Consider the following 27633-nt stretch of genomic DNA (forward strand, 5'->3'; position numbering starts at 1 on the left):
TAATACATCTTATCACCGAAGAGGAGACGTCAGTAATGCACAAAATAAAGTTTATTGCACAACATGTTGATAATAAAATGTTATTTCTTCAGTCATTGAAGGTACAATCTGCAGCCTGAGGATTTACCACAACATTTTTAAATAACAACAACCAACAGACATCGTTAGCTGCTCTTGATTGACACATAACATCTCAATATTGTGGAAGTTACAGGTGTATTTTTCAGATTTGGACCCTCAGTCCAGGCTGTCTACAGGTAATTAAACCCAGAAAACAGAAACATCAGCATCAACGTGTTCACGGAGAAATCTTTCATCAGCGGTGCAGACGATCTGCCGGTAACTCGTGGTCTGGTGTAGATGTAAGGATGCTCCTGCAGAAGAAGTACGAGAAAAAACACGTTTAAGGAGTTTTATTATCTACAAACACGATCATGAAAATCTTCAGCACGTCGGTCATGTCGTACCTCCGTCGGGCAGATGAGGTGTATCGGCTCTGAAAACGTCTCTATCATCTCTTTACCTTCTTCAGGCTGGAACTGAGGAAACAGGTGAAGCTCAGCGTTATGAGTTTTGATGAAATCCAAACCACATGATGTCACTTTTTATTCAAACTACTGCTGCAAATATCAATAAACTAGTCTTATCAACCTGCATTACATCCGTACTGAAACCAAACTGTTAGCTGACTTTAACAGTTTTCCAAACATGAGTCATGACGACATTAAACTTCACCATGTTGTTCCACAGTCCCTTTGCCAGCTCCTCGTGTCCTTTAACAGTGAAGTGGAAACAATCTGCTGTGAAGAAGCTCACGTCGATCTTCCCGTCCTGAATTTACGGAAACAATAACTTATTTTTTATGGGTTTGTCGACATATTTAAACACTTTGGAGTGAATATTCATGTTGTTTTGCTTAAAATGTGACATACAACTGAAGGAAGGAGAACAAAAGTACATGTTAGTTGTGTTGGAGACTTACAGGGAGTCTCGGTGGCTGTGCGATCTCTAAATAAGGTTGCAGAACAGCAGCAAAGTCCTTTTTGAAGAAGCGATCGCTGTCCAGAAGCTTCTTTAATCTCCTCTGTAAAGAAGGGAAGTTAAATCGTGATTAAAGAGTGAACACGTCGAGACTTTTACTACCTAATGTCACGCCAACATTATGTAATTATTGGCATGAACAGTGAATAATATTGAATTAAGCAGTTTTTTCTTTACTCTTCTTTCTTTACTGAAACCTGAACTCAACCGACACCGTGCGGATGGTAATGACCCATCTCACCTGGAACTCGTAGTTAATCTCAACCAGCTCCTCCAGTTCAGGGGATCCTTCTTCAGGTTGAACGAGGCAAGAGCAGAAACTCCTGTGAGCGCATTATCAGATTATTACTCTATTGGATTATCAGGTTATCAAATAAACAGATTATCAGAGCAGCCATCTGATACAAGGAAATATGAAACCCCTGTTTAGTCAGCGCACTGCATACGTGCTGGTCAGTGATAATTTTAGGAAGTAAAACAACAGTTTGGCAAGAATCTGAACCTAATATTCACGTTTTTACTCGTTATGACAAAGAAGTATTCATCCAAAAACAATCTCAGGAGGTTTAGTCATCTGTGCTATATGTTTTATATAATTTGGTGGTAATATTAACATCCTTCAGCTTGATTTAAGAGCTGTGAGAGGTCTAGAAAGCAAAAGAAGAAACTGCTCCGGTGACCTTTGCAGGTTGCAGCCGAGCACCGGGCTCTGAACTTCTCTGAGAGCCTTCATGGGGAGAATCTGCACCACGTTTACGATCGTCCTGGGGATCTGAAACCAGAGGATAACGCGACTCAAATCATGTCTGAGGACCGAAGAGTGTGGCTTTCTAATGTCTCCACATCCTCTCTCAGACTTCACACTTTCAGTCATCACAGTGGAGAAGTGAACAAACTGTTCCCAGAAAGCAAAAGGGAAGGAGAGCGTGAAGAAACTGTTCATACAGACGAAGGAACGGTCAATAAAAAGCCTGAACAATACATTCACGGCTTACGCAAGAACTTGTGATTTTTATCTCTGAGACTGCTGAATGAAGTTTCTACGTTGTGTAAGAAGAGTTAAACTCTCTGTGTTTGCTCTATTTTTAGCCACAGGCTGACGAGTGACGGATTACCAGTACGTTCACACAAAAAGGGAAAGAAATGGAGCTTAAAGGAGAAGTTCAACTGCTGTTTACTTTCACACCTGTGCACACCTGGGCTCGTTGTCTTTGACGTATAAAATCTCACCTCGTTCATCATCATGTCCAGAGCTGCAGTCATGTAGTGGATGAAGCTGTCGGGGGAGAACATCTCCTGTGGAGAGACTCAGAAGATCAGATTTAGATTCTGACATTTTTTGCTCTCTTTTTAATTATTTTCATCTAAATGTTCAGTGTTTAAACATTTCTTTGCACGTTTATACATCCTGTATACTTTCTTCTGCTAGAAGATCTTTCCCGTGATAATCACATAATCAAACCGTGAGGAAAACACTGAATACTTTTTATTTATTTAGCCTGACATACATCAAAGTAACTTCATATCAAGAAGGTAAGCAGTGTTTCTCTGCCCTCCCTGGTTTTAAGTTTCACCTCTGACCACACCTAACATCACTGCTGGGCGTGGTTTGATGTCTTTTTTGATGCACTTGTAACCACACCCAGCAGACAAAAGTCAAACGTCACGGTGAAGTAAGAACAAGATTTTCAGCTATTGGAAAGAAAAACGTACGAGCCTTTTTACTTTTAAATTAATTTATATCAGATATTTCTACTTGATTATGACATTTGGGTACTTTTCACAGCACATCTCAGTTTTCATTCCTCCTCAAACTTTCCAGGAAACAAACACTCTTACTTTGTTTTTGCAGTAATCACAGATGTCGTTCATGCCGATCAGCATCGTCACCACCTTCCAGTCCTCCTGGAAGTTCAGGCCCTAAAAAAGAAGAAGAAGAAGAAGAAGTAGAAGAAGAAGAAGAAGAAGCTTCGACTCAGTTTGATGAACAAAATTAAGTTTATTTATCATCTAATGATCAGAGTGATGAACGCTGAGACTTACTGGATAAGACTTGAACGTGTCGATCATCGTTCTAATCTGATCTGAGACGTTTCTGCAGAAGAACAGATAAACGCAGTGACTCACAGTAACACTGACATCAATAAAACATTATCATGTGATTATTAAGTAATAAGCAGCTGTAATTATGTTGATCTTTGAACTGCAGGGAGAACATTTTGCCACCTGCAGCTGCATGACGAAAATGATTATGCAGCTTAAAGCTACGTGCTGTTATTTTTTATTTAATCGCACCAAAAATGTCCAAATATTCCCCCAATTATTTGAAACTTGACACAGCTCACCATCACATCAAATTGCACTTATACATGATAATAATGATAATAATATTCAGGATATAATATAAAGTGAGAGAGTCTTACAGCGTGTTGTGTCCAGTGATGGCGAAGTTGAAGCCGGTCTTGTCGACGGTTGTTGCGGTGCCGTGCAGCGTCATCACAGGTGAAGGAAACATCAGTTTGGGATTGAAGAGTTTAAAAATATCTGGACAAAAAGACGAGTAAACGTTTCTTGATGATGCAGAGAGGATAAGGTGATTTTGTCAACTGATAGCTCTCATATTCATGGCATAGATGTTTCTTGGAAGAAATCACATCTGTGTTGTTTTGGCTTCAAAGATATAAATGAGATAATTTTTGCTCCTGTGATATTTTCTTTAAACTACAATCTGGTAACAATAAACTGACTTACTTGCCAGCGTTATGACATTTTGAAAAGTGCCATATCCTCCGATGCTGCACACAGAAGAGGAGAAAGTTTACATCAACGACATAAATCATAACATAAACGTCATTATATGAAGACTACAACATTATTAACAACTTGTATAATGTAACCGTCAAGATAAGATAAAGTGAAATGAGGTCAGTGAGTTTTAAAGCACTGTTGCAAAACAAATAGCAGCTTTGTGAGCAGATAGGTATCAAATATCTCTGATAACCTTTGACACTGATGACCAGTGGGAGTTGGAGGTCTTGATTTGTTGTAGAGTTTATTCAAAAAATAAGATTATTTCAAATGCAGTCGGGATTTGTGCTGCAGTGTTGATTTACCTCCAGGACACCTGCCGAAATTCAAAAGGTATCGCGAGAATCGTTGAACCGTTGGCACCGATGGCCGTCTGCAATAAAAACACACAGCAGAGAAACACTGTTAGAAAATGTTTCATCACTTCATGTCTTCCACTACAAGCTGTAAAATTATTAACGATGAATTCATTTGTAGATATTTCTGTGTTTTGCACCGCGTGACTCACGGTTAAAGAGTCGCCCAGTGCGGCGATGACTTTCACGTCTGCAGCTTTGACGAATTCAACTGGAACAAACAAAAAACAAACGAGGAGACATTCAGAATAAAAATGAACACATGACGCAGAGGAAGTGTGAACTGTGTTTCTTACTTCATAACCTTTTCTTAAGCTATTTTAAAAAAGGAGGATCCAGGATTTAAAAAGGTATTTTGGACCAAACTGCTTACTGGCAGAGGTGGAAGAAGTACTAAAAGTAGCAGTACCACAGTGTAGAAATACTCTGTTACGAGTTAAAGTCCTGCAGTCTCACTTGAGAAACATTAGAAAGGTTTAATATACATCATATTATATTAGAGCATTATAATTGTTGATGCATTAACAGTTTATCACTTTAATGTGGCAGCTAACTATTTTATATACTGCTGGGTATCTTAATTCATTAGTTAATTTATGTTTTGTACAAACAATCTGAATATACAAAGTCATGTTGTTAAATAAATGCAGGAAAAATCTGAATACTTGCCTCCAAACTGTAGTGGAGTAGAAGAATAATGTAGCATAGGATAAAAATACTCAAGTAAAGTAGAATAGAGTAAGTTTTACATCAATAAAGTACTTGTAAATGTACTTAGTTACAATCCACTACTGGGAAAACATGTATAGAAAACATCTGTACAGATGTGGGAGGAGAATTCAAATCATTCACTTAAGTAAAAGTAGTAATACAACAGTAGCAGAGTGCTGTAAATGTAGTGGAGTAGAAGTATAAAGAAGCAGAAAATGGAAATACTGACTCACAGTAGTTGTAGTAAATGTACTTCAGGACTTAGGTGGCACTGACCTGAGGTGGGGACGGTGGGAGACGGGCTCATATCGGGGCAGCTGAACGCAGGATGCAGACGACGCTGGAGGAAATCTGTTCCCAGAAGATCCTGCAGGAGAATTCACACTGTTAACGCTCACAGAGTTGATGTCTGTTTATGTAGAGTTGTGTTTAAAGTGACTGGAGGCCTGTTTGTTGTCTGACAGTGTGACAGGGTTAAGGTTAGTGATGTGTCTTTTAAAGGATGATCGTTTGGTTTTGTTCTGTCATCTCTTGCAGGTTGAAGAGTGTTGAATGTTTCAGATAGATGGAGACGATACCTGACTGAAATCTCCTTCTTCTAACTTTAACATGTTTCCTGCAAGAGAGAAGAGGAATTATAAATATATTAATTATAACGTTTGCTCCAGCAGACAGACTGGTTCAGATCCACGATGTAAAACAACAAATTAAAAGGGGAATTTTCTGTAAATACACACAGTCGAGGAGAATACAAACTACTCACATCCGTCCATGTTGATATATTTTAACTCTTACCGTCTACATGACAGGAGGCAAATATACAGACAGCGAGCAGCACGCAGGACGACATGTTGTCGCTCCACAACGAAAAGACAAAGAAATAACAATAAAGAGTCGCTGAGCTGGTTTGTGAGGCTTTATTAGTGTCATAAAACCTCTTTAATGAACACTGATCAACCTTATCTTTGACCTTTGTAGTCATTAGTGCAACCAGAGCTCTCAGGACGGAGCGATTTACTGCAGGTAATCAACTGGTAATAACAAGCAGGGCCAGATTAAAACGACCGTGTTGTAACGATTTCAACACAATCAGATTAATATACTAAAGTCAAGTTGAAGTTTAAATATAGAAAAACTACAGAGTCATGTGTAAATTATGTTCATGTCTTTTAAAAGAGTCGCGGTGAAACAAACGATACCATCTGAGTTTTTTCATTTTTTTTCTTCCCCAGATTGCAGAAAACATCACACTGATGTCACTGTGTGCTGCTCCTGACAAATGAAGTCCAGAAAACTATCTGTAATCCGCCTATATCATCTTTTTATCCAGTCTTCAGTTATAATAATAATAATAATAACATTATTTATGTAGCACCTTTACAAACAGAGACAGACAAAGCAAACGCAAGATATTCAGAAGGCAAAAATGTCAGCGCAAGACCAGATCAATCTAAAGTTAAGAACAGTTTTAATTGTTTAAAGTTAAAACAAGACAAAAGATGCAAAAATGCAACAGAATAACTCGGCTGTGCTGCGTGTGTTTTTGAGAAATTGCCCTTAAACTGGGAGATACTTATCGTCAAATAATCCCAAAAAAGCATATTTCGATCCATAAACTCAACTAGTTGCAAAAAAGTTTGATGTGAATTTAATTTGTTAATCAGTGTACAGCACTAACGTAATTCACATATAGAGGGCAGTATTTAAGATTTCTTTTAAAGGCTTTAAGCCATCTAATTAACTAATTTGAGTTACTAATTAATACTCTAACAGTTAAATTAAAAGACGGTTATATCTAATTTAAAATACAAGAAAGACAAATAATTTTAAACTTTAGATTCCTTTGATTTGATGATTTTTAAAAGTATTTCCATCATCTGTCACTTAAGACTTAATTTATTACTTTTTATTAACAACAATAGGAAATTGCGGGGGTCATGACGTCATTATTGGGGTCACGGGGTGTTGCCTTCAGGTGCGTCGGTGTGTTTTTTTTTGTGTTTTTTTTAGTTTTTCAGGTTAGTTCCTGCTGAAGGTAAACAAATGGACTCGGCGGCGCTTTGCGGTAAAAACATGAAAAATGTGATCGATCCGCGCGGATTAAAGCGAGGAAAATGCCCGGACAGAAGAGAAGATATAATGTACGGTTCCCCCCGGTGAGTTTTCGCTTTATTTTGCGGCGTTGAAGCTGTTTAAAGGCGGATAAAACAAGCTAGAAGCGAAGCTAGCCTAGCTGCGTCCAGATAGCATGGAGTGTAGGGAGCACCTGCTGCTTTCAGGGGCTGTCGGAAATCTGAGAGAGTGGCGAAACATTACGATTATAAATCATAATTTTCAAGGATTAGACCCGGGATATTCTCAGTGTGGACAACACTGGTGCTGAGCTAACAATTTATAGTAAATCAGAAGCTGTGCACACCAACATTGAGACACTAGTAGTAAAAGTACATGACATATGTTATATTCTCGGTGCTGGTCTTGTTTTAACAACACAAATTCAACCTGGAAAATCACAAACATGATGTATAAAATAACGTAAAGTAAAGAGGGTAGAAAGAAAGACAGGAAAAGGGAACTAGAAAGTAAACGACAAGGGAAAATGTCTAATTTCTAAGATCATTTAGAAGTGTTCACATGTTGCCTTCATGGCCTCAGATCTAGGAAGCAGTAGTTTACTTCTGCACCTGAATGCAGCAGCTACACTTGTATGAATGTGATTTCTCTGAAAGTGTTGAAGTCTTTTGTTTTTCTCTGCAGAGTCGCATCAAGAAGATCATGCAGAAGGATGCAGAGGTGGGGAGGATTGCGATGGCGGTTCCTGTGATCATCTGTATCCTCTTACACCTTTTGTCTGATCAGTGAGCGCATAAATGTAGCCTACAAGAAGTGTTTCTGCGTTTAATTCACATTTCATCCACCTGTTTTTGTAGCAGTCCCATTCCCTATTTTCCTCCAGCTCCAACCTGAGCATTCTGGGAGTTGTAGTCCCTTCAGTATGGCCTTGATCTTAGACTAAGACAAAACAAATCTAACATCGTGAGTCTCTAATGTTAACTTTAAACTTCAGAAATCATGTTTTTTATTGCTGTTTTAAGTGTTTTCATTACTCAAACTTATTTGCATGAGGCAACAACAATAAATAATTCAATTAAAATGTATTTAAAAACCTCCCTGTAGGTGATGCAGTCTGTTTTCTGCTGTAATCCTGGAGGAAAGTGTCAAATATAAATGGACAGTGACTGTATTTCATTAAAGGACTGTAGAGATCAGTTGAAACTGAAGCGTGATAGATAAATCTGTGAAGTCCTGAACTGCAGCGACCAGCTCGGGCTCTGGAGATGTTCCTGAAGTGTCTGCTGACAAAAACCTGTCTGATAACTCAGTCGAAGCTCAGCACCGTCGTGTCTGTCGCTCACATGTAAGTAAGGCCGACGCTCCAGCGTGACTTTTCTGTCATATTTATATTTAAAAAAGTGACACATCAAGTTAAATGATTGTGTTGTGTTGCTGTGTAGGAAGCAGTGCATCGAGTCAGAGAAGCTCTTCGACTTCCTCAGAGACCTGGTGGAGCGAGCCACGTCTGCGGCAGGCCAGAAGGACAACAGAGGCATCAGTATGTGGCCGTTATACAGGTAGACACCTCTCAGTTATTCACCTGATGTGACCTGATGACCTCAGCTGAGTATTTTCTCTCCTATCAGTGAGGCATCATCATCAAGTTACGGTCTTTTCAGATGATATCATTCGCACTTTTATGTGCAAGTTGTACTTAAACACAATATTTTTAACGTTGTTCTCTCCAGGAACAGACGGCACGACATTTCTGTTAAAAAACCGGCCGAGGTGGTAGAAAAGGCGCCACGATCGAGCCTCGACTCACTCGACAACGACTCCATCTCCAGCGTACGTATCCGACAACTGAACAAATTCACTGTAGTGAAACGTTGATCTCTTGATTTCTTACATCGATATGAACACAGATTATATACGAGGATCTCTTTTTGTTTGTCACAACATGAGAACACTCAGTAAGACGCATCCGCCCTGAATAAAGTGGCCAATAAGTGTATTAAAACAGTAAGATGCTGTTGCTCAGCGGCACTTTAGCAGCAGAATAGGTTGTTTGTGTTGGTGATTGAACCCTCAAGTGAAGAGAAGTAACAACAGCGGCCCCGTGAGGCTGAAATGTTCATTACACTGCAGACACCAAGCTGCAGGAGGCTTGTAGAGACGTTGCTATTCTTGTTCTCTGACCTCAACTGGAGTAAAACATGTTTGTCTTGTGGTGCCGGAGGAGAGGACATGTAATTTGTCTAAACTGAGGAACGAGTAGTAAACAAGCAGCTTTTATAAAAGATGTAAACAGGAGCATTGTTGAACATTTTTGATAACCAGTTATTATAACTTAATTAACCTCACTTGCTCTGTTCTTCCAGGAGTCGGAGCTGTACATCTGCTTCTGACAGCGAACCTTCAACCAGACGGACGTGCTGTGAATTAAGAGCAGCGTCGTTCTTTCATCACATCTCTTTTGTTTACATGTTTATCTTTATTTAAAGGGTGCTGGTGAGGGTCAATATTTTATTTTAAACAGTTTGTTTAGGGAAAAAACATTTAAGTTGTGTCATATTTTAGACCTTTGCCTGTTTATTATACAGCATTTTTGTTGTTAAGCTTTTGTTTTGTAGTCGTGAACTGAAAATAAATGTGATGTTAAGCTCTGGATAAATAATGTCACAATTTACATGGTAAGATAATAAATCTGTTAGAAATCTAACAGCACAAACCTTTAAAACCAAAATAAGTGCTTTTTTTTTGCTAGAGAGTGGCCTTTGCGGTGCTGTTTTGAGCATTTAAATTTTAAAGCACTTGTAAATTAATGTTTTAAAGACAGTTAGCCGTATGAAATGTAATCAAACTGTACATAAAAAAGTTTGTGTGATTGACAGATTTAATGTGAAGAAGTCAAACGATGTGCTCACATAAATAAAAACAAATCAAGAGCATACAGGGATTGGTTTATTCCAACCAACTCATCTTTTTACATCGTGAAAGGATGAAATGATGAATAAATAGATGCCATTTTTATTCTGAAAACTTTTTTTTTTTTTTTTTTTACTGGAAATGCACATTATGAAGCCAAATATAGCAAAACGTCTCTCTGAAGTTGCTACGCTAGCTACCTGCATAAGGTCGAAACTGTTCCCCTGTTCCAACATCGACAAACGTTTGCGTTCCTGCTGAAGGTCCGAGCTGATCCGATCACGCAGACCGAGCTGGACTGGTAATGAAACAACTGGAGGTTCGGTTCGGTTTAGCTATAAGTGACAGACTTCATGAGTAAAGTTCAGATCCAGTCGTCTTTCTTCTCAGTTCAAAAATGAAACATGCATCGTGGCTGAAAGCATCGTCACTACAGTTACAGTTGAAAAGAGTAAAATAAGTAAAAAAAAACAAACAAATCATTTTCAAATCAACATTGTATTTTTTTTCAAAACCAAACAAAACAAACATTTATCTTAACTCTTGCAGTAATTACATATTTATAGACGTGGAGGCCAATTTTTCATTAGTGGTTCAATATGTCGTTTACTTTATTCAATCCTTTTTTCCATTCAGAGTCCCAAAGGCACAGTCCATTTACGCTCCTTTGAACAACTGACCCAAATACTGACAGGGAGAAATCTAGATTTAAATATGTTCAGAAATTAAAACATTTACACGTACACACACACACACGGGTGACTGATCGGCCTTCACCTCGTTGGTCTCTTTCGTTAACTCGTGCTATGAGTTTACAGCGGGGACTCGTCGTGCCGGACAGGTTGAAGGACAAGTTTTCTTAAAAATTCAGAACGGAAATGAAAACAGTACTACGGTACGCCGTCTTCAGAAGAGTCGCGCTCCGTAGCCAAAAGTCTGTTTAATAGCCTCGAAGTAGTATCTCTTCCAGCCCTCTTTCGTCCGCTCCTCCTCGTTCTCCGGGACGCCTCGACACTCCACCTTCAGCTCCGTCTCGCTGCTCCGGTCCAAGAACGTCAGCGTAATCGTGGAGTAATGCTCTGAGGAGCAGAAAGACGAGCACACGTTACCACCAGTGTCTGACGTTGTACATCAAGTTCTCCTATAGACTTTATTAGTGAAGAGCAAGTTCAAGCCCAAACATCTGACTTATGACCCCACACAGAGAGAAAGTGTCTCAGTTCAGTGATTAACATATTTATTCTACCTTCTGCAGTCAAACACATTTAGACAATTTATAAATTATTTCTTATCTGCAGAGTTTCAGTATTTTGTCTCTTCGACAAACAATTAATAAAGGTTGATTGGATTGAATTACTACATTTTTGGGCTTATGTCTTACATATTTTGATGTGTTAATGACTACTTGGTACAAAGGTTTTAGTCATGACAAAGGCTGCAATGTAATCCTTAATGGCAACCAGACTCCATTTACAGAAACAATTACTTTATCATCATAAAACACACCTATCCAAACTTGGGAATACAATAAAACTCACCAAAAACAACTTTTTTAGTCTTTCCAGCGATCACTCCACTCATAATATTAAAACACTCAGTTCACCCAGGTAGAAGTGACAACACCGGTAGAGGAACATGATGGAGGTTGGACGTTAAGAGATATTTTCGCATCTAATGCGGTAAATTAACAGTTAAATTTGATAAAAACAAGAGTTGGTGATTGTTGGAACAGTTTTTTTTCTGACTTTTGTTTTGTTTCTGCAGCATCTGAAGTGTCTAAAGATGATAAAATTACTGTTTTTGTAAATGGACTTGGCGAGAGTGAAATAGCAGCAGCCATTTTTACTAAATAACGTGTTTCAGCAAACGTAGTTTTTAGTACAAAAACTGACTGAGCTTATTGTAAATGTCTCTTTAAATATAAAAATACATAAATCAACATACCGCAGGGCCAGTTGTTATACCTCCACTTCATAACTATTTTCTCATCAGGTATCTGGTGGAGAGAAGAGTCACTGTTTCAGAAGGTAATGTGGTCGAGCACAACAAAGTACACACGTACAAAAACCCAGAAAAATAAACTAATTTTTAACGACGCATTATTGATACAAACATGAATATATTCCATATTATTTTAATGGTTTAAACTGTTGAACTTGAGTCTTACCAGCTCTGCGAATTCACCGAGAACGTTTCCGTCAAACAGACGAAACTTTCCTCCTCTCTCTGCGTCCACTGTGGCTGGAGCATGTGTGAACGCCTGGATCATCTGCAGGTTTATAACAAACAAGTTAGTTGACTCGTTCTCTCAGCTGTAACGCCGATGAGAATAAAGTGAGCGTTCGTTGAAACCTGAACCCGAGCAGGGTCAGATACAGCAGATAAAGAGGTGAAGCTCACCTCCTGGTTGAGGAAGACCCTGTAGAGATCAGCCGGAGAGGTGAGGAACTTTTCCCTCATGCTGAATTTACAGGTGGGGATCTTCACGCCGGTGTTGACGGGAACAGCTGTGCTGCTTGAGGATGAAATCTGTTCCACACAACGAGAACAAAGGGCTGGTGAGGGAAGATCTGCTGCAAGCAAAACACTGACGCTTCATTAATGATGCCTCTGTTACAGTAAATTATTCAGGGACAAGAGCTCTGTGTGAAAATGTAAAGTGGGACTGTTTGTAGGTAATTCTGAGCACTAACTTGAGTTTTATCCAGCTTGGCTTTGGACTGCGATGTGGACTGAAGCTTGGCCATACCGTTGGCTGTAGGCAGGATCATTCCCTGTGTGAACTCTGCAATAAGAACGACACAAAATTTAGCTCAAAACCAACTTTTGTGAGGCTGATAACTGATCTTGTGTTGTGAATTCTGGTGTGAATTGAACCTGATTGTCTCAGTTAGGATCTCTGATTGTTTCTTTAAGATTGCAACTGATTTCACTCACCTGTTTTCAAGAATCCAACGTAGCTTCCCAGGGCTTCACGGATTTTCTCTGCTCCTTTTGTCCTCATCAGGCTGGTCAGCGGCGTCTCAGGTTCGTCTTTATTCAACGATACGGAGATCTGGACAAAGATCGCAGGACGGGGATCAACACGCTGTTCCTACACGACTCAAGAATCATTATACACAAGTTCTTCAGAGAAACTCACATCAAGATCCTCCATGTCGTTCTCGTCAGACAGGTTCGGGACTTCAATTGTTCCTTTATATTTGATTCCTGCTTTCGACTCCCCTGGTGAAATAAAGAGCGTACAGATGTCAGCACAGATTCAAAGCTGCTTCGGTCCAACTTCTTTTCAATACTGGTGACAAAAGAAAACCTTTTTTTGATCAGCTCAGGAGTTACTGTCCTGTACTAACTTCTATTTTAAGAAGTGTTTGAGAGATGCGGGTGATTGGGTTTGTTTCCTGATCATTTCCTCTGTATTCATTCAGCAGTGATAGCAGCAAAGTTTTACACATGTATATTTAACCAAAATCAGCAGCTGAGTCTCCTGCTTACCGGTCCAAGTAGCTTTCAGGTTCCATTCGTAAAAGAAAATAAGTTTCCCTTTGCGGTTGTTAATCGAGGCTTCTCCTTCCACCTTGCTGACTTCTGTCACCTCGCAGCTCCCCTCGTCGTTCTCCACGCTTATCCCGAGCATCAGCGATTTTAATTTGTCTGATGACCAGTTTGTTGCATCTCGTTCAGTCCTGAAAAGTCCAACAGAGAGCGCAGCGATGAGAGAGCGAATCCAAAACAGGTACACAACACAAATCTACATCACCTTTATTCTGTTCTTCATTTCCATACTGTTTCATGTTTGTTTACTATGCTGACAGCAGATATTATTACACTAATTACAACTTATCTTATCTTACACTTTGCTGTAATGCAGCAGTGTTGAGTGTGATCATTAGCAACTAATGCATCTTTACAAGTCACTCAAGACTTTAATTAACCTTCACATACAATGATAATAAATAGCTTTTCCCTTGACGGCAAGCTACTGAAAGTGACTCTGTGAGGAAACTCTATCTTTTAATCTTGTTTTACATGCATACATTCATTTCTTGAAAGAATATGTATTTTTGCATTTACTATGAATTATATACAATAACAAGTGTTGTTTAATGCTGACATTTATGCTGCTGCTGCTGCTTTGTATTAATTTTCATTGAGTCGTAAATATCAGAAGCTTCGAACATGACAAAGTTAAGTTATTACACCGAACATCAAGTCTGCTTTTATATGTCAGAGTTACATTATCTTGGTTTAAACCTGAACCTGTAATTAGAGCAAAGTTTTCCTGCATCTCACTACAACTAAACTCCTTTGCATTCACTGCCAGCGAACATTTGAGGTTGAAGTCACAAAAGCTGCATTGTAGGATATTCTTCAGATATGTCAGGTGAAGATAAAGATTTCTGAACTGAATTATGTTACCACACTAGTGAATTAGGTTTCAGTGGGGAAACGCTTAAAAGCAGCACACAGTTCAGTGGGCTATACAGTGAGTATATTACTACCACTCAGTGCTAATAAGAGAGAAACAGCAGTAAGGACATTAAAATCAGGCTCTATTAAACATAGCTAGCAGCTACAAGCTATAAGATGAGCATTGCTGTCACTTTTAAAATGGGGCTACTTCAGGTGTAATAACAGGAGCTGAAGACTAATTAACCATCTGATGACAATCTACAGTACGTTGTTACACTGAAACACGTGTATTGTAAGCAGACACACTAGGGCTAGGCTAACAACCTCATTGCATTCATTTGAAGCTACAGTAGCGTTAGCCAGCTACAGGCTAAGCTAACTTCAAAGCGTTCATAGGGTTAACTTAGCTTTATCCATCAAATGTGATCATTTACTACAATAATATTCAATATTTTACACTCTGGGCTATTTATAGATAGTATCCTAATATAAACAGGCCTGCACAGATGACCAAACCCCACAGAGAACAGCTGCAGCTTGGCATGAATACGAACTGAATGTGTGATGTTAGCATTAGCGCGCTAGCTAGCAGTCAGTGTCCTTTATTAAAGTCTCACCAGTGCCAGTTGTTGACATTTGTCGCATCGGCTCTCTCCTCAACAATCCAACGAGGGTCCCCTTCGCCCCACTTGGCCATTTTGTCCTCTTAGATGATTAAAACGTGTTGGTGTCTGTGAGCAGAGAGAGACAGAGGAGGCTCGTTTGCCGGCGAGTGTCCGGTGCACGTTGCTTCTAGAAGCCTCTGGCTGCGCTGCCTTTATCCGCCGTGCACAGAAATTGCTGGAAACGGAACTTTGTGGAACGAGGCAACAATGTCCCCCCGGAAGTTCATTCGTGGAGACTACTTCCGCGTCAGAGAAGGACCTCTGGAGCTAAAGACACCTAGATAACACATCCTGAGACAGAACCGAGCCTTTTATCAGCTAAATGTCCGCTCTCTTGGTGTCTCGGAGATGCGTTCAAGGAACGGTATGCCTAACTCTACGAGGCTAATGCTAATTTGATTAGCTGGCTTAGTCAAAATGACATGCAAAGCTTAAGCTGTTAAACAATCAGTTAGTCCAGTGACAGAAGAAGAATCTGCGAATATAAATGAGGATAAAATCAACAACAACAACAACAACAACAAAATCTGGTTCAAGATTCCAGAAAAAGGGCCAAGGGGAGGCCCTTTTTCACACTTTTCCAACATTTAATAATCCAACAATTGGCTAGTGTTTACCGTTGGGAAGCCAGTGAGGGATCATGCCCATAACACTGCATTAACTGCTGTAACCTTTGCTGTAACGCAGACTGCAACGACTGTGATTCGTCTGCTTGGTAGCATAACATTTCTGGCTTCTTCTGCACTCAGTGGCAGTGCTTATACAGTTTCCCCAGTAAACATACCGCCTTCTTTGGCTGTGGCCATCTCACCTGACCAGCTGGCTGCTGGTTTACTCGAGTTACACCCCTCATCCTCCTACAGACCCTTTTCACGGCAGACATTTTGACCCATTCACAATGCTCCCCTTAGCCCTACCCCTCCATTTCGAGTGTTCATGCCTAGGGCAAAGTCCAAACTGAGGTTTTGACAGAGGCACACTTCAAACCAAGGGAAAACAAATTTCTTCTAGATGCTGAGGTCTCCGTACCTAACTAGCTAGGTAGCTCACGTTTCATTATTATTGCAGATGCATGACAGTCCTGCATTTTCATGTATTTCAATGATGCAGAGCCTCTCTTGATGGCTTATGTTGCCCAAATTTGATCTAAAATCGTTTTCATGGGGACATTTCAACCACTACCCCTTGTAACTCTCTTCTGAGGGTCACAGGGGTACGCAAAAGTGAGGGGTAGGGGTTAAAATCGGATTTAGTTAGTGACTCGTCATAGCAGGATAAGCACCAGTGAAAGACATTTTGTTAAGGATAGCTCGGTTTAAAGACAGTGAACCGGCATGAACAACACCAGGACCCTGGAACCAGCTCAACTACATGAAGTGCAGTAGTTTTTACTGTTATTAAGACTCTGTGTACCTCGAATCGGCTGGTGAGTGTTTAACTGGTACTGCATAACAGAGAAAACACTTGTTTTACATCCTTTCAATCACTTTCTGTGACACAACTGTCTGAATTTTAACAACATCCACCAGGTTCGCTGTGGGGAGTAATTATTGTCCTGATCCCATCAATCAGATCTAATCAGCTGTCTTTTGATTCAAGCCTGATCTTCCCCAAAAACGTTCAAATATGTCTTAAGGTTTCTGAAAAACACCGTTAATAGGAGGACAGATTAGACTAATTACCAACATTGAAAACAAAAAACCTCCATGGCAGAGGTAATAAGCATCAGCAGCGCAGATAATTACTGATAATTACACCTCTCTGATTCAAAGGGTGTTACATGTGGTAGTCATGGCATTAGAGAGAGAAAAACAACACGACTGAAACGACTAAACTTGGCTGCTAAATATGTCAGTGATGAGCAAAAGGGAAAATTCAGGAAAAGAAGATTTTGACACTCAATTCATCTTGTAAATTATGAGCTTTGAAACCCAAATAGAGGTGAATACACGTCATTTTAAGACCTCGTTGACATCTGGTGTTAAAACTAACAACAAACATAAATGACATTTACACTTAGTCTCGATTATGTTTTCTTATTTTCTGCAATTTGTAATCAGCAGTTGTATTCAGAGAGGGTCAATAAGTCCCACCAAAAAGCTCCATCTCTGCATTTATCTCCTTATTAAAATAGTATTCAAATATGCCAATGTGTAATCAATAACAAAAACCTGTCCGTCAATGTTTGTCAGTATAAACAGGAGCAGGTGCAGCGGTTAGTACTGTTGCATCAGAGAAAGGAGCGTCTGGGTCTGAAACTGTCAGGACTTCAAACTCACGAGGAGATCGTACAGTTAGTTTCTTCAGTTTGCTCCCCACAGACTATAAACATGCCGGTTAGGTTGATAAGTGACTGTATATTGCCTCTAGTGAGTGACAGTGGCTGTGTGTTTCTTTGTCACTGCATGTGATAGATTGAAAAGATTTTATAATTAAGAAGGAAAAAAACTGTCAGAACTCCAACTATACCTTATTTTGGGATAGTGTTTTATCTCTACTATCTGAGGCCCTGCAGGTTCACCATTTACTCATGAGCCTTTTAGTAACCCCTTCTCTCCACACACCTTCATTCACAAGAACTCCTGGATAAAGAGAATAATTCAAAATGTGTCCTAAATAGCTGGAAGTGCTCCATCCAGAGAGATGAAATATTTGTCCACTGTCCTCTCCACTGCAATAAAATCTGTCTTCTTAAAAACACACGGATAAAAGCACATGGAGTGAGATTATTAAATGGTTTCTTTGTATAATTTTAAAGATGTATTGTCACGACTGTATGACATAAAGTTTTGATTGGCAAAAACACCTTCTTACTGCCAGTACAGTTAATTCTGATTAATGTGATGATGAAGCATTTGTACTGTGTATTAAGATGCAGTAGGATGTAAACTGTGCGTCTGCTCATGTAGCTGTGATGATGATAATGTTAAAGTACCAATACAACAAGCTTAAAATACTTAAAACAAGTAAACTGTTGCTGCTCTTGGCCCCTCCATAGGATCATGAGAGGGGGTCTGGAGATGATGATATGAGTATGTGTTTGTGTTTTTTGTGAAACACTGGAAAATTATACCTCTTTGGGCCTTGAACAGTTACTCAAACGAAACGTGTTGTGGGGAAATGCTATAAGCTCGACATCTGGAACCTGACATGAGGCCCCAACTTGACACTGCTTGTTGTCTGTGGCCACAAACCTTCTCTTAGAAAACACTCAGACCAAATCAGGTTTGTGTGGCGGCGTGTGACCGCGTGTGTGATGCGTTTGGTTTGCCGAGAGGCGAAGCTGCTACGTTCCCACTACTGATCTTCTATCCACATAGACAGATTTAAAATAACAGTAAACAACCAGAATGCCAGGGAGATCATTACTGTGTTTTAAACTAGGGCACAAAACCAAACCGAGTGAGCACAAGTAAAACATCACGCCACACAGACTGTTGTGTCTCCTCTGTAGCATTTAGCCATGCTAAATACCATACCCTGCTCCTGACGCGTTCTGCTCTGTTTAAGATCTGCAGTCACGCCTCTGCAAATGTAGGTTAAGCATGCAGTCTGACAGTGAACGTCGGCCTCCACAGATTAAAAAAAAAGTGTTTTAAAGGTCTAATTTGTAAGAAATTTGTTGATTTTTGAGTCCCAACTCGTCAGATACTCACACTCAGGGATTGTAGGATGGGTCGGCCACCAACCCAACGTGTCCAACGAGCTGGGAGTGAGACTCAAAAATCCACTTTTCTTACAAATAGGACCTTTAAACTGATCCACAATGCCAAACTGTGTGAATAACACATGAATGCCAGCTATTGTGATTGGCCAGTGTGACAGTCGTGCTGCGTTTCTCCAAACATTTTCTTTTTTCGTAACCCCTGCAGCTAGCATCGCCACAGCCACAATGGCCTACTCTCATTGAAATGAATGGGAGGACCTGCGTTTACGCCACACCGCCGGACTGGATCTGAATGTAGCCTTAGATGATGCATTGTAGGTATAGATTATTAGTGCTGTACCACCAGACTACAGACCAGCTTCCTTCCTCAGGCTGTGAGATTTATACAACCTGCATGAGTTGGGATCCGACCTGGTGACAGGTAAGGTAAGTTAATCTTTATAGCACAATTTAGACAAAAGGCAACTCAAAGGGCTTTACAGGGCCATAAAAAATACATTAAAAGACATTAAAAACAAGGAGGAAGACGTCAAGAAACAAAACATTAAAACAAATTAGGAAATAGTAAAATAGGCTAAAAATATAAGAGGTTTAAAAGAGATGAGACTAAAGAATAAAAGTCACAGTGCAGTTCAATGACTGAACGCTGCGTCTCCGTGTTTAGTTTTGACTCTAGGGGCTGAAAGCAGACGTGTACCTGACGACCTCTGAGGTCTGGATGGTTCATAATGTACAGTAGCAGCAGATCAGAAGCCAGAGTTAGTCAGAATAAGTGCAAAAATTATATAGAAATAGCCAGTTTCCTCCCTGATGGTCTAGTTTGTGAGTATGTAGGTCACACAGATGCATCAGTATTAAACTGAAACTGTTTCATAACCAGTTTAAAGTTCCTTGTAGTGCGTTTAATGAAAGAAGAAATAAACTCTGACTATAAATCTTTCAGATAATTGAAGTGGAGTATAAAGTACAACATGTTAGTGGAGTTTAAGTCTAATAAAGAATACAATGGAAATTCTCAAGTGAAGTAAAAGTACCTCAAAATGGTGCTTCAGTGCAGCACTTGAGTAAATATTTCCACCAGCAGGTAATAATGTTATTTATTCATCAGAATAATCTAAACATTAGAAACACAAACACTAATTGTTTGTGCTTCTTTTGATTAAAAATTGTCCAGAACCCTAAAAAAAAAAAAAAAAAAAAAAAATGTAAATGCAGCGCAAAATACCCACAATAACTTCTTAAACCTTGTATTTTTGTTGTTGTTGTCGATGGCTTTCACTTTGTTTGTGACATTAAAGCATTAGCAGGAGAGGAAAGCAGGGAGAAATGATTAGAGAGGAATCCCAGGCATATGGCTGGCTTTTGTCGGCTCCCCTCCCCCTCCCTTCCTTCCCTCCTGCCGTCCGCTCCGCAGCAGCAGCAGGACAGAGGTAGTTCAGTTTTTGAAGCCGTGGCATGAATGATCTCATCTGAACCTGATCTCCGCTTTCCCTGCCGTCGATCCTATGACCGAGACGGGAATAAAATAACACAAACACGAGGTGAGTACGGCTGCCCCGAGCCACCCGTCGATAGTCGTTTTTAAACCAGCTACCCGGGTGAGCGTTTGTTGTTTTTAGGGGAACTTAGCAGCCCAGCCGCGGCGGAAAACTCTTGTTTTTGGCTAGAAAGGAGGAAGGACCGCGGAGGATGTGTGGGTGGGCGCTTTTTGGCTAATTAGCTTTACGCTTGCTAGCATTCATTTTTTTTATGTGTGTGTGTGTGTGTGTGTGTGTGTTTAAAAAAAGGGGGGAAATAGCCAAAGAAGGCCACGCTGAGACGATCGCCGAAACGTTTTGTTACCTCCGCGTTTTCTTCCCGTTTCACTGAACATCTTAGCCACAGTTAGCTAGCGGGGCTGCCTCCATAAGCGTAAAGTCAGATCCGTAGCATAGCTAGCCGGCTAGCTGTTAGCTACTAGCGCAAAATGGCCTCATTGTCGCTCGGTAGCTCTGATGCTGAAAAGACAAAGCATGCGGCAGTCACGGCCAGCAGCTCCCCGCCGCTCTCTACGGCGGCTACAGGGCCTCTAAACGGGCGGCTGATGGTGGTTATGTGACATTTTTGATGGAGATATTGTAAAATTAACGCCGCCGTGTTTAAAGTTTATTTATTAATTTAGTACGGCGTGCTGTGAAAGTGCTGGTTTTCAGTGAGCAGTGGGGGATGGGGCATGCTAGGAGCCATTGACGTAAAGCGAGCCTGCATTTTGTTTGGCTTCTGGCTCCTAGCATAATACAACAGCTCTGTTTAATAATAGTACACTTGTGTTTTTACATAACACTGTAGTATACTTCTGCATTATTGTGTAATACTAGTAGTACTTGCCTAATTGCAATGAGTGGATTTTTTTTTTTTTCCGTTTGCACTTGATTACTCATTTCCTGATTTCTGCTAGACAAGTTTTTGAACATCATGTGTGTGTCAGCATTTTCTTGTTAAATCTTGTCATGTAAGTGTGACTAACTTAACTGTTAAGCATATACAGTAACAGGAATGTGTGGGTTTAAGTGTGATTTTTTTTATTGAATTAATTAATCCCAGTCACTACAATGAAGCATCTATAGCAGACAAATTATGTCTTAAAATCAACATGTTGGTTAAAAGTGATGCACAATGGCACATTTATGATGCACGATGAAGTTTATGATGTTTTCGTACGAGAAATCCGGCGTAGGCTGTAATTTTTTGGTGTTAATGCGTTGCAATTTTTTGGTTACTTGCGAGGAATGTCTATGCACTTACTGTCAATATAACCGATAGCCTGATTGATAAAGACAAATATTGTAGCACTATTGGCGTTATTAATATGTCCTTATTAATACAACTAATGCGTAAAATTCTGCATGCACACTGTTTTTTTTGCATTGGTTGTGTGACTTAGTTTGTCTGCTACAGGTGCAACAACAGAATAATCAGGTTTAAACAGTCTGATGTAGGCCTCTTTTTTACAATCAAGAAATTATATAAAACAAATATTGGACATTGCTTTTGTAGATTTAGTAGTTTCCTTGAGATTTAACTCCAAAATGCTAACCTATAGGGTGTTCAAAAACCACTTTTATCTATATATGTCATGTCCAAAACTGTTTTTTAATTCTCTGTGCAGTGTGCTTTCTCTCAGGTTGTAGGTCTCCCTGGTTGTATATCTCATTTCCTATTTGAACTTTTACACATTGTTGTTGTTTTTCCTTCAGGGAGATAGTGCTCTCTAGTGTCTCTTGTTTAACAGGGGCCAGCACAAACGCACCACACAAGGAAGACAACACATGTCTATAATTGTTTTCTCACCCTTTTGTATTTTTAGATCTCCGGGTACCTTCATAAATGACTTTTTTTTTTCCTATTCTGTCCACTGTCAGGAAATGTTGTTCTGTATTCAAGCGAGGACTCAGCCATTGAGTGTACATTAGATCCACTTCCTTGTTTTTTTGGTATGGGTTATAACTTTTTTACAACACGGTGCTGATTCCAGATAATCCATCTGATCAATCACGGGAGGATGGTAGCTGTAATGTAATCCCTTTTTCTCGTTTTATGTCAGGTTTCTTTGTATGTGTAAAGAAGCACAGTACCTCCCTCTATTGAAGTGACGACGAGTTTGCAACCATTTCCTGATTAGAAGTCATACAATTGTTTGATTACATGTTTGATTATATGTTGATTAAATGTAAAATGTTACATTTTTGTCATCCCTGTTTCTGGCTGCAAAAATCTTGCGACAATGTCTTTAATTGTAAAATAGTATGTGTTTTCCACAGATCATAGGGCTTTAGTGAGTTTTGTCTGGCATCCTGAGATGAATATTTAAAGAAAACAATTCTTCTTTGTTGGTATGGAGATGAAGTGTGAGAATAACCGCAGAAAAGTGGGACGTTTTTTGTAAAAATTAACAACTTTCTGTTGTTTTTTGTGTTCTGTAAACCTTGATGCTATATTTTTTACAATCCAACATGTATCAGTACTGTTTTCATTGTACCCCTGGTTTTACTTTTTGTGATTATTTCATAAAAAATGTATCACAAATAGAAAATTGGAGCAAGTGGAATCATTCACCCAAACGCCCTGCCCGCAGGTTTTTACACAGAGGACACAGCCGGACACTGCAAACTATTTTTCTGTCTGATGGAAAATTAAATGCCACAGGCTGCAGTTCAGAGCTCAGTCTCCTATTTACTTGCATCCCGTTTATTTTGGGGAGTCAGAGGGCCTTTAATGTTGGCAGGACTGTTGTTTTGTTCCTCTAAGACATCTGTGTACTCCAAACGGTGTGTAATAAGGAAGTTGACTCTACTTTTCTTCCCCTCCCTCAGTGAAGAGAAAGTGAAAATCTTGTTCTACTAGTTTTTGAAGCGTGTCGTGTGTAGACCTGGAAACCTGATATCCCTTGTAAACATTAGTGGATCATGGTGGTATGTTATATTGTGATTATTGTGAATGTTATTTTCCACATTTTTATCACTTTTACCCCTTAAAAGCACCTTATTGATTAGGATATTTTCTTGATCACAGGTGGCAGTGGGAAAGAATATAAGTGCACTGATCATGTAACTTGAGTGCTGTTTTTGTTTTCTGACAAAGGTCTCTCTAGTCTGTGCTTACTTTGATGCAGCGTCGGCTTTTAGTTGGTAACCATGCTATTTTCGGTGGCTCAGTGGTCTGTTAAAAGTGTGGTTGTTCCGCCCAGCAGGAGTCTTGCCTCTGACTGGCCTAAAATGGGCAGAAATGGTGCTGAACAAAAGCTGCTTGTCGCTCGTACAAAAGTACTTGAAGCGTTGCAGCCGGGACCAAGCTGCATTGCTATTGCCTGTGCCTCTCAACAGGAAAGGTATAGCAAACTTTAAGAAAAAAACTACAACAAACAATTTACTGTTTACTGTAGTTCATACAGAGTTAAAACCTGTAGAGTTTATTGATAAAGTCACAGCTGCTGTTGAGCAGATTGTAGCCCTAGCTCCCTCATGTCCACACACAAATACTACGTCACATAGCCTCACTACATCACACATTTACATAATTAATTACATGGCACTTATTCTTTTCACTTTGATCTTAGCTAGTGACATTCAAGCATTTTGTGTGTTTGTCAGAGTGATCAATTAGTTGATGTTCAGATAAGTGTCGCTGTTGGATATCTGACTGTGTTTCTGTCTCCTCGCCATCACCACAGAGAGACAACATGTTCCCGAAGGGCACCAAGCGCAAGTTCTCAGACTCCGGGGAGGAGCCGGTCTCCAGCAGTGACCAGGGCCCGTCAGCAGCTTCATCAGCGGCAGCGGTGGCGGCTCGGACGCTGTCGTCCTCTTACAGCCTGCAGAGGCAGTCGCTGCTTGACATGTCGCTGATCAAGCTGCAGCTCTGCCACATGTTGGTGGAGCCAAACCTGTGCCGCTCAGTGCTCATCGCTAACACGGTGCGGCAGATCCAGGAGGAGATGACCCAGGACGGCACCTGGCAGATAATGACCCAGGCCCTGGCAGCTGCACAGTGTCCCGCAGACCGCCTGGTGGCTACCGAGGTGCTGTGCCGGCAGACGGACGCAGCAGCTCAGGCCGGGCAGAGCCCGAAGCCCTTCTCAGTGGTTGGTCTGGAGGAAGGCTACCACGCCGAGGAGGTGGTGATGGAGGGAGACGTCGAGACAGAGGTCACCATGTCCACTTTGTCGCCCGTCTCCCCCCAGCTGTCCTCTGCTTCTTACCTGGCAGGTCCATTCGGCATGGGACCGTGCTGGGAGGAGGAAGAGGAAGAAGGTGAGTGCGAGGAGGATGAAGACGAGGACAGCGAGGAGTGTGTGTCGGAGGGAGAGGAGGGAGACCGGGACCACCTGAGCGCAGAATCCAGGACAGGGGAGCAGGTTTTTGGGACTTTTGAGATCAAACACCCGGCGCCGCCCCCTGACCCTGCGCTCGAGGAACTGTTTTCAGACGTGGACCCGTCCTACTATGACCTCGATACGGTGCTGACAGGCATGCAGAGCGCCCCAAAGATGGGGCCTTACGATCTGCTGGAGAGCCTTTCCTCCCACGGGCCGACCACCCTGAGCTCCAGCTCGAGCTGCAGGTCAGACCTGAATGAACTGGACCACATCATGGAGATCATAGTGGGATCCTGAAACTCAGAACATTCCTTTGGCCTGTACTGATCCCTCAGACTCTTTCCAGACTATGCACAGTACACATGTGCATGTTCTGTATGTGGTATTGTTACACATGGAGATTGTTGGAGGTTTTGGGGCAAGGTGGGAAATTAACAGCAAGCCAAGTAGATTTTGGGATCGGCTGTTAGAGGTGTAGTTAGTCCGCTCTAACGGCCGCTTAGGCAAGTCGGCAGCTGCTGTTGGGACCTTTCATCTTTTATTCAAAAAACATGTAATTGGCAACAAACAGTGAGGGTGAAATTTAATGAATTTTGGGATTCACACGCCTACGCGGCCTGTGGGCAAAGCGGTTAGTTTCCTACTTTGTTGATGAAATCCAAAACATGACAATATCTGTGAGAAGGCAAAGATAATTACCTATACCATGATGCATTCTTATTTACGTACTTTCCATGTTTACGTCTGTCATACATTCTGTCATACTAGCTCCGTCTGGTCGTACTCTCTGCCATTTTGTCCATCTCTATTTATTGTTACATGGACTGAGGAACAATTCATCACACTACATGCATCAGAAACCAGAACAAATTGTAAATCCAAATCTATGAATCAATGCATATTTTCCTAAAGATTTGAGCAATTATGAATGGAATATATGTATATGTACGTATGTGTATATAGAAATATATTTTTTGCATTATACAGCTGGGGGATTTTGCAAGTATCATTTGATATTATTTTTATTTTTCCCTCCCAGGCGGTTTTTAAGATTTTAATGTAGCCAGACTCGAGACAGTGTCTTCCCATGGTTTGGTATAACAAGTCGACTGTAACAGGTGTCAGGGCTGGCATTGTCACACTTTATAGGCGCTGTTCTTTCATTTTCTTAAAGCTTTATGCAGGACAGGGAAATTACTACCGGGTTTAAGATTTGACTGTTTCTGGTAAGTTAACAGTACCCAGAGTAAGTTTCCTGCCCTGCTTTACATACAGATCTAATAACAATAATAATAACAGCTTTTCCTGAAGCATTTGGAGAAACCACGGGGTGATAACTGCATCAAGAAGCCATATTTCTTTCTCTCATTTGTTCATACTACAAATGAAGAATTCTGTGTGTTAACCCAACCTAATTTATTGTTGTTTTATTTATTGTATTTATTATATCTAGGTACAGACACGCCACATTGACTTCAAATCAACCACGAGGCCTGATGAAATTATATTTATCCAAATTTCGCCCTCCGTTTTTTGAATGCAGTACCTATTTATTCCTCACATTTTTTTTTTAATTATTATCAGTAATAATAAAAAACCGGGTTACTATTCAAGTCACTATGCAGCTCTGTCATAACGTGTTTCAAAATGATTGTATACGACTCAAATGTCCTTTAATTCCTTTTATGCAAACAGTTGCCTTTCTCCTAAAGATGTGGAAAATCAAATGCATTTTTCAAAATTGTTCCTTACGATGAAGAGATTAACTCAGGCAAACAAAATGTATTGACAAAAATACAGTATTACGACACGCTTAATACCTTACCACAACACTCCTGAAGGATGTCACTCTGGTCTGAATGGGAGCTAGAACTTCAAAGACTAATTACCGTTGTAAAATGTATGCATTTTTTTATATTAAGGAAAAAACATTGTAGCATCTTTGTAAATATTTTTTATAATAAAAGGTGCAACTATTGACTGTGTGGTGTTTATTGGATCACTTAGTTTAGGATTTTCTATGGTTTATTGTTTCCCTTTTTTAAAAAAAAAAACTGCTTTTATCAAAAACCTGTATTGACTTCTGCATTTGGGTGAAACGGTAAGTAAATATATAATTATTGGCAACTGTGGACCAAATCAACGTGACATTGCACTAACAACAGTTACTTCTGGGTAGACAACTGGCGGTTGTGTGTTATGTACAATCGACAAACAATCGAAATGGTTAAAGATAAATAGATAAACTCGGTGTTCATGTGCTTATTTTATGTACTGTGCTGCTTTGCTAGTGTCTTTGGTAAACCACATTTATCTAACGGCGACATCTCACACTGACTGCTAAAGTCAAGTTGCCATCTTCTTTAGTCTGTGGCCCAGCAGGCAGACAGATGAATGAGATGTATATACTTTTCAACCCGGAGGTTGTTGTAAACAAACACTGTCATTGGTTCAATATTAATGAAAAGATTCATTTCATGGAAGAAACAGCTTTAAAAACAAAAATTTACTGAGCCTTTTTTTTTAAAAGTTGATTTCCTGAAACAGCTGTGAAAAGTGTTTTTTCACAGCTGTTACTCAAAAAGCACTAAATAGTGCATTTATTAGGGACTTTTTACAGCTTGCAAGTATTTCCAGCAGCAGGACGGTCTATGCTGGACCAGTTACAAATACACTATTGTGACAATGTTTATCACATTGAAGTAAAATGCCTCCTACTACAAAAGTGTGGCTCATTAATGTGTTTTTACATTAATGAGCTCAATGGCGCAGAGGAAGAAGATATCTCACAATACTTTTAAGATGATGATGGATTATTCAGATGCAAGCATGATTGTCACTTCTCATTCGGAGCAATAGAAAACTGATTGAGACAGCTACTGTATAAGGAAATAAGGAAATGGGCAGTTGTTTGGCTGGAAATTGTAAACAACTTTTCAGTACTTGTGCCAATCCAAAGACCAAAGAGGTGTGGACCAGATCAAGACTCTACACTGGCCAAACATACATATTTATAATCTTGACAAAAAAAATATTATTTAAATGCACAGTATGTAATTTCTGACACTGGAGGTCTCTCAATCAAAACGAAGCAGAAGCTATAAGAAGCAAGGGATCATGGGAGTTGTTGTCCTC

The 27633-nt window shown here is 40.1% G+C and overlaps 3 protein-coding genes across 4 annotated transcripts in view; 1 reads left to right on the forward strand and 2 right to left on the reverse strand.

Moving 5' to 3' along the window:
• Nucleotides 1-33: 33 nt before the first annotated feature.
• The window catches only part of LOC311274221 (phospholipase B1, membrane-associated-like), a 51921-nt gene continuing 24321 nt past the window's right edge, over nucleotides 34-27633 (reverse strand). Inside the window, exons 3-18 of the mRNA XM_084381711.1 lie at nucleotides 9336-9406; nucleotides 5495-5532; nucleotides 5193-5283; nucleotides 4358-4416; nucleotides 4155-4222; nucleotides 3793-3836; nucleotides 3465-3585; nucleotides 3085-3136; nucleotides 2881-2961; nucleotides 2272-2337; nucleotides 1722-1813; nucleotides 1283-1364; nucleotides 983-1084; nucleotides 736-831; nucleotides 468-539; nucleotides 34-374 (exon numbers count right to left, since the gene is read on the reverse strand). Coding sequence (XP_084237837.1) covers nucleotides 252-374; nucleotides 468-539; nucleotides 736-831; nucleotides 983-1084; nucleotides 1283-1364; nucleotides 1722-1813; nucleotides 2272-2337; nucleotides 2881-2961; nucleotides 3085-3136; nucleotides 3465-3585; nucleotides 3793-3836; nucleotides 4155-4222; nucleotides 4358-4416; nucleotides 5193-5283; nucleotides 5495-5532; nucleotides 9336-9406 — 1258 coding nt within the window. The 3' untranslated portion in view covers nucleotides 34-251. The remainder of the gene's footprint in view (nucleotides 375-467; nucleotides 540-735; nucleotides 832-982; nucleotides 1085-1282; nucleotides 1365-1721; nucleotides 1814-2271; nucleotides 2338-2880; nucleotides 2962-3084; nucleotides 3137-3464; nucleotides 3586-3792; nucleotides 3837-4154; nucleotides 4223-4357; nucleotides 4417-5192; nucleotides 5284-5494; nucleotides 5533-9335; nucleotides 9407-27633) is intronic.
• LOC311274222 (activator of 90 kDa heat shock protein ATPase homolog 1-like) lies at nucleotides 9335-15244 on the reverse strand. Its single transcript, XM_084381712.1, has 9 exons — nucleotides 14930-15244; nucleotides 13395-13585; nucleotides 13042-13124; nucleotides 12837-12954; nucleotides 12593-12684; nucleotides 12300-12428; nucleotides 12067-12168; nucleotides 11844-11895; nucleotides 9335-10978 (listed from the first exon to the last, which is right to left on the reverse strand). Exons 1-9 carry the CDS (start codon nucleotides 15007-15009, stop codon nucleotides 10806-10808), a joined length of 1020 nt encoding a protein of 339 aa, XP_084237838.1. The 5' UTR covers nucleotides 15010-15244; the 3' UTR covers nucleotides 9335-10805.
• On the forward strand, nucleotides 20096-26478 carry cdca4 (cell division cycle associated 4). 2 transcript variants are annotated; one of them, XM_084381713.1, is made up of 2 exons: nucleotides 20096-20185; nucleotides 23854-26478. In XM_084381713.1, exon 2 carries the CDS (start codon nucleotides 23863-23865, stop codon nucleotides 24793-24795), a length of 933 nt encoding a protein of 310 aa, XP_084237839.1. In that variant the 5' UTR covers nucleotides 20096-20185; nucleotides 23854-23862; the 3' UTR covers nucleotides 24796-26478. The 2 variants fall into 2 exon arrangements, with proteins under 2 accessions (XP_084237839.1, XP_084237840.1); XM_084381714.1 differs by lacking the exon at nucleotides 20096-20185 and adding an exon at nucleotides 20193-23511.

This window comes from Pagrus pagrus (assembly GCF_965226575.1).
Source record: "Pagrus pagrus genome assembly, chromosome: 18".
Classification (NCBI taxonomy): Eukaryota; Metazoa; Chordata; class Actinopteri; order Spariformes; family Sparidae; genus Pagrus; species Pagrus pagrus.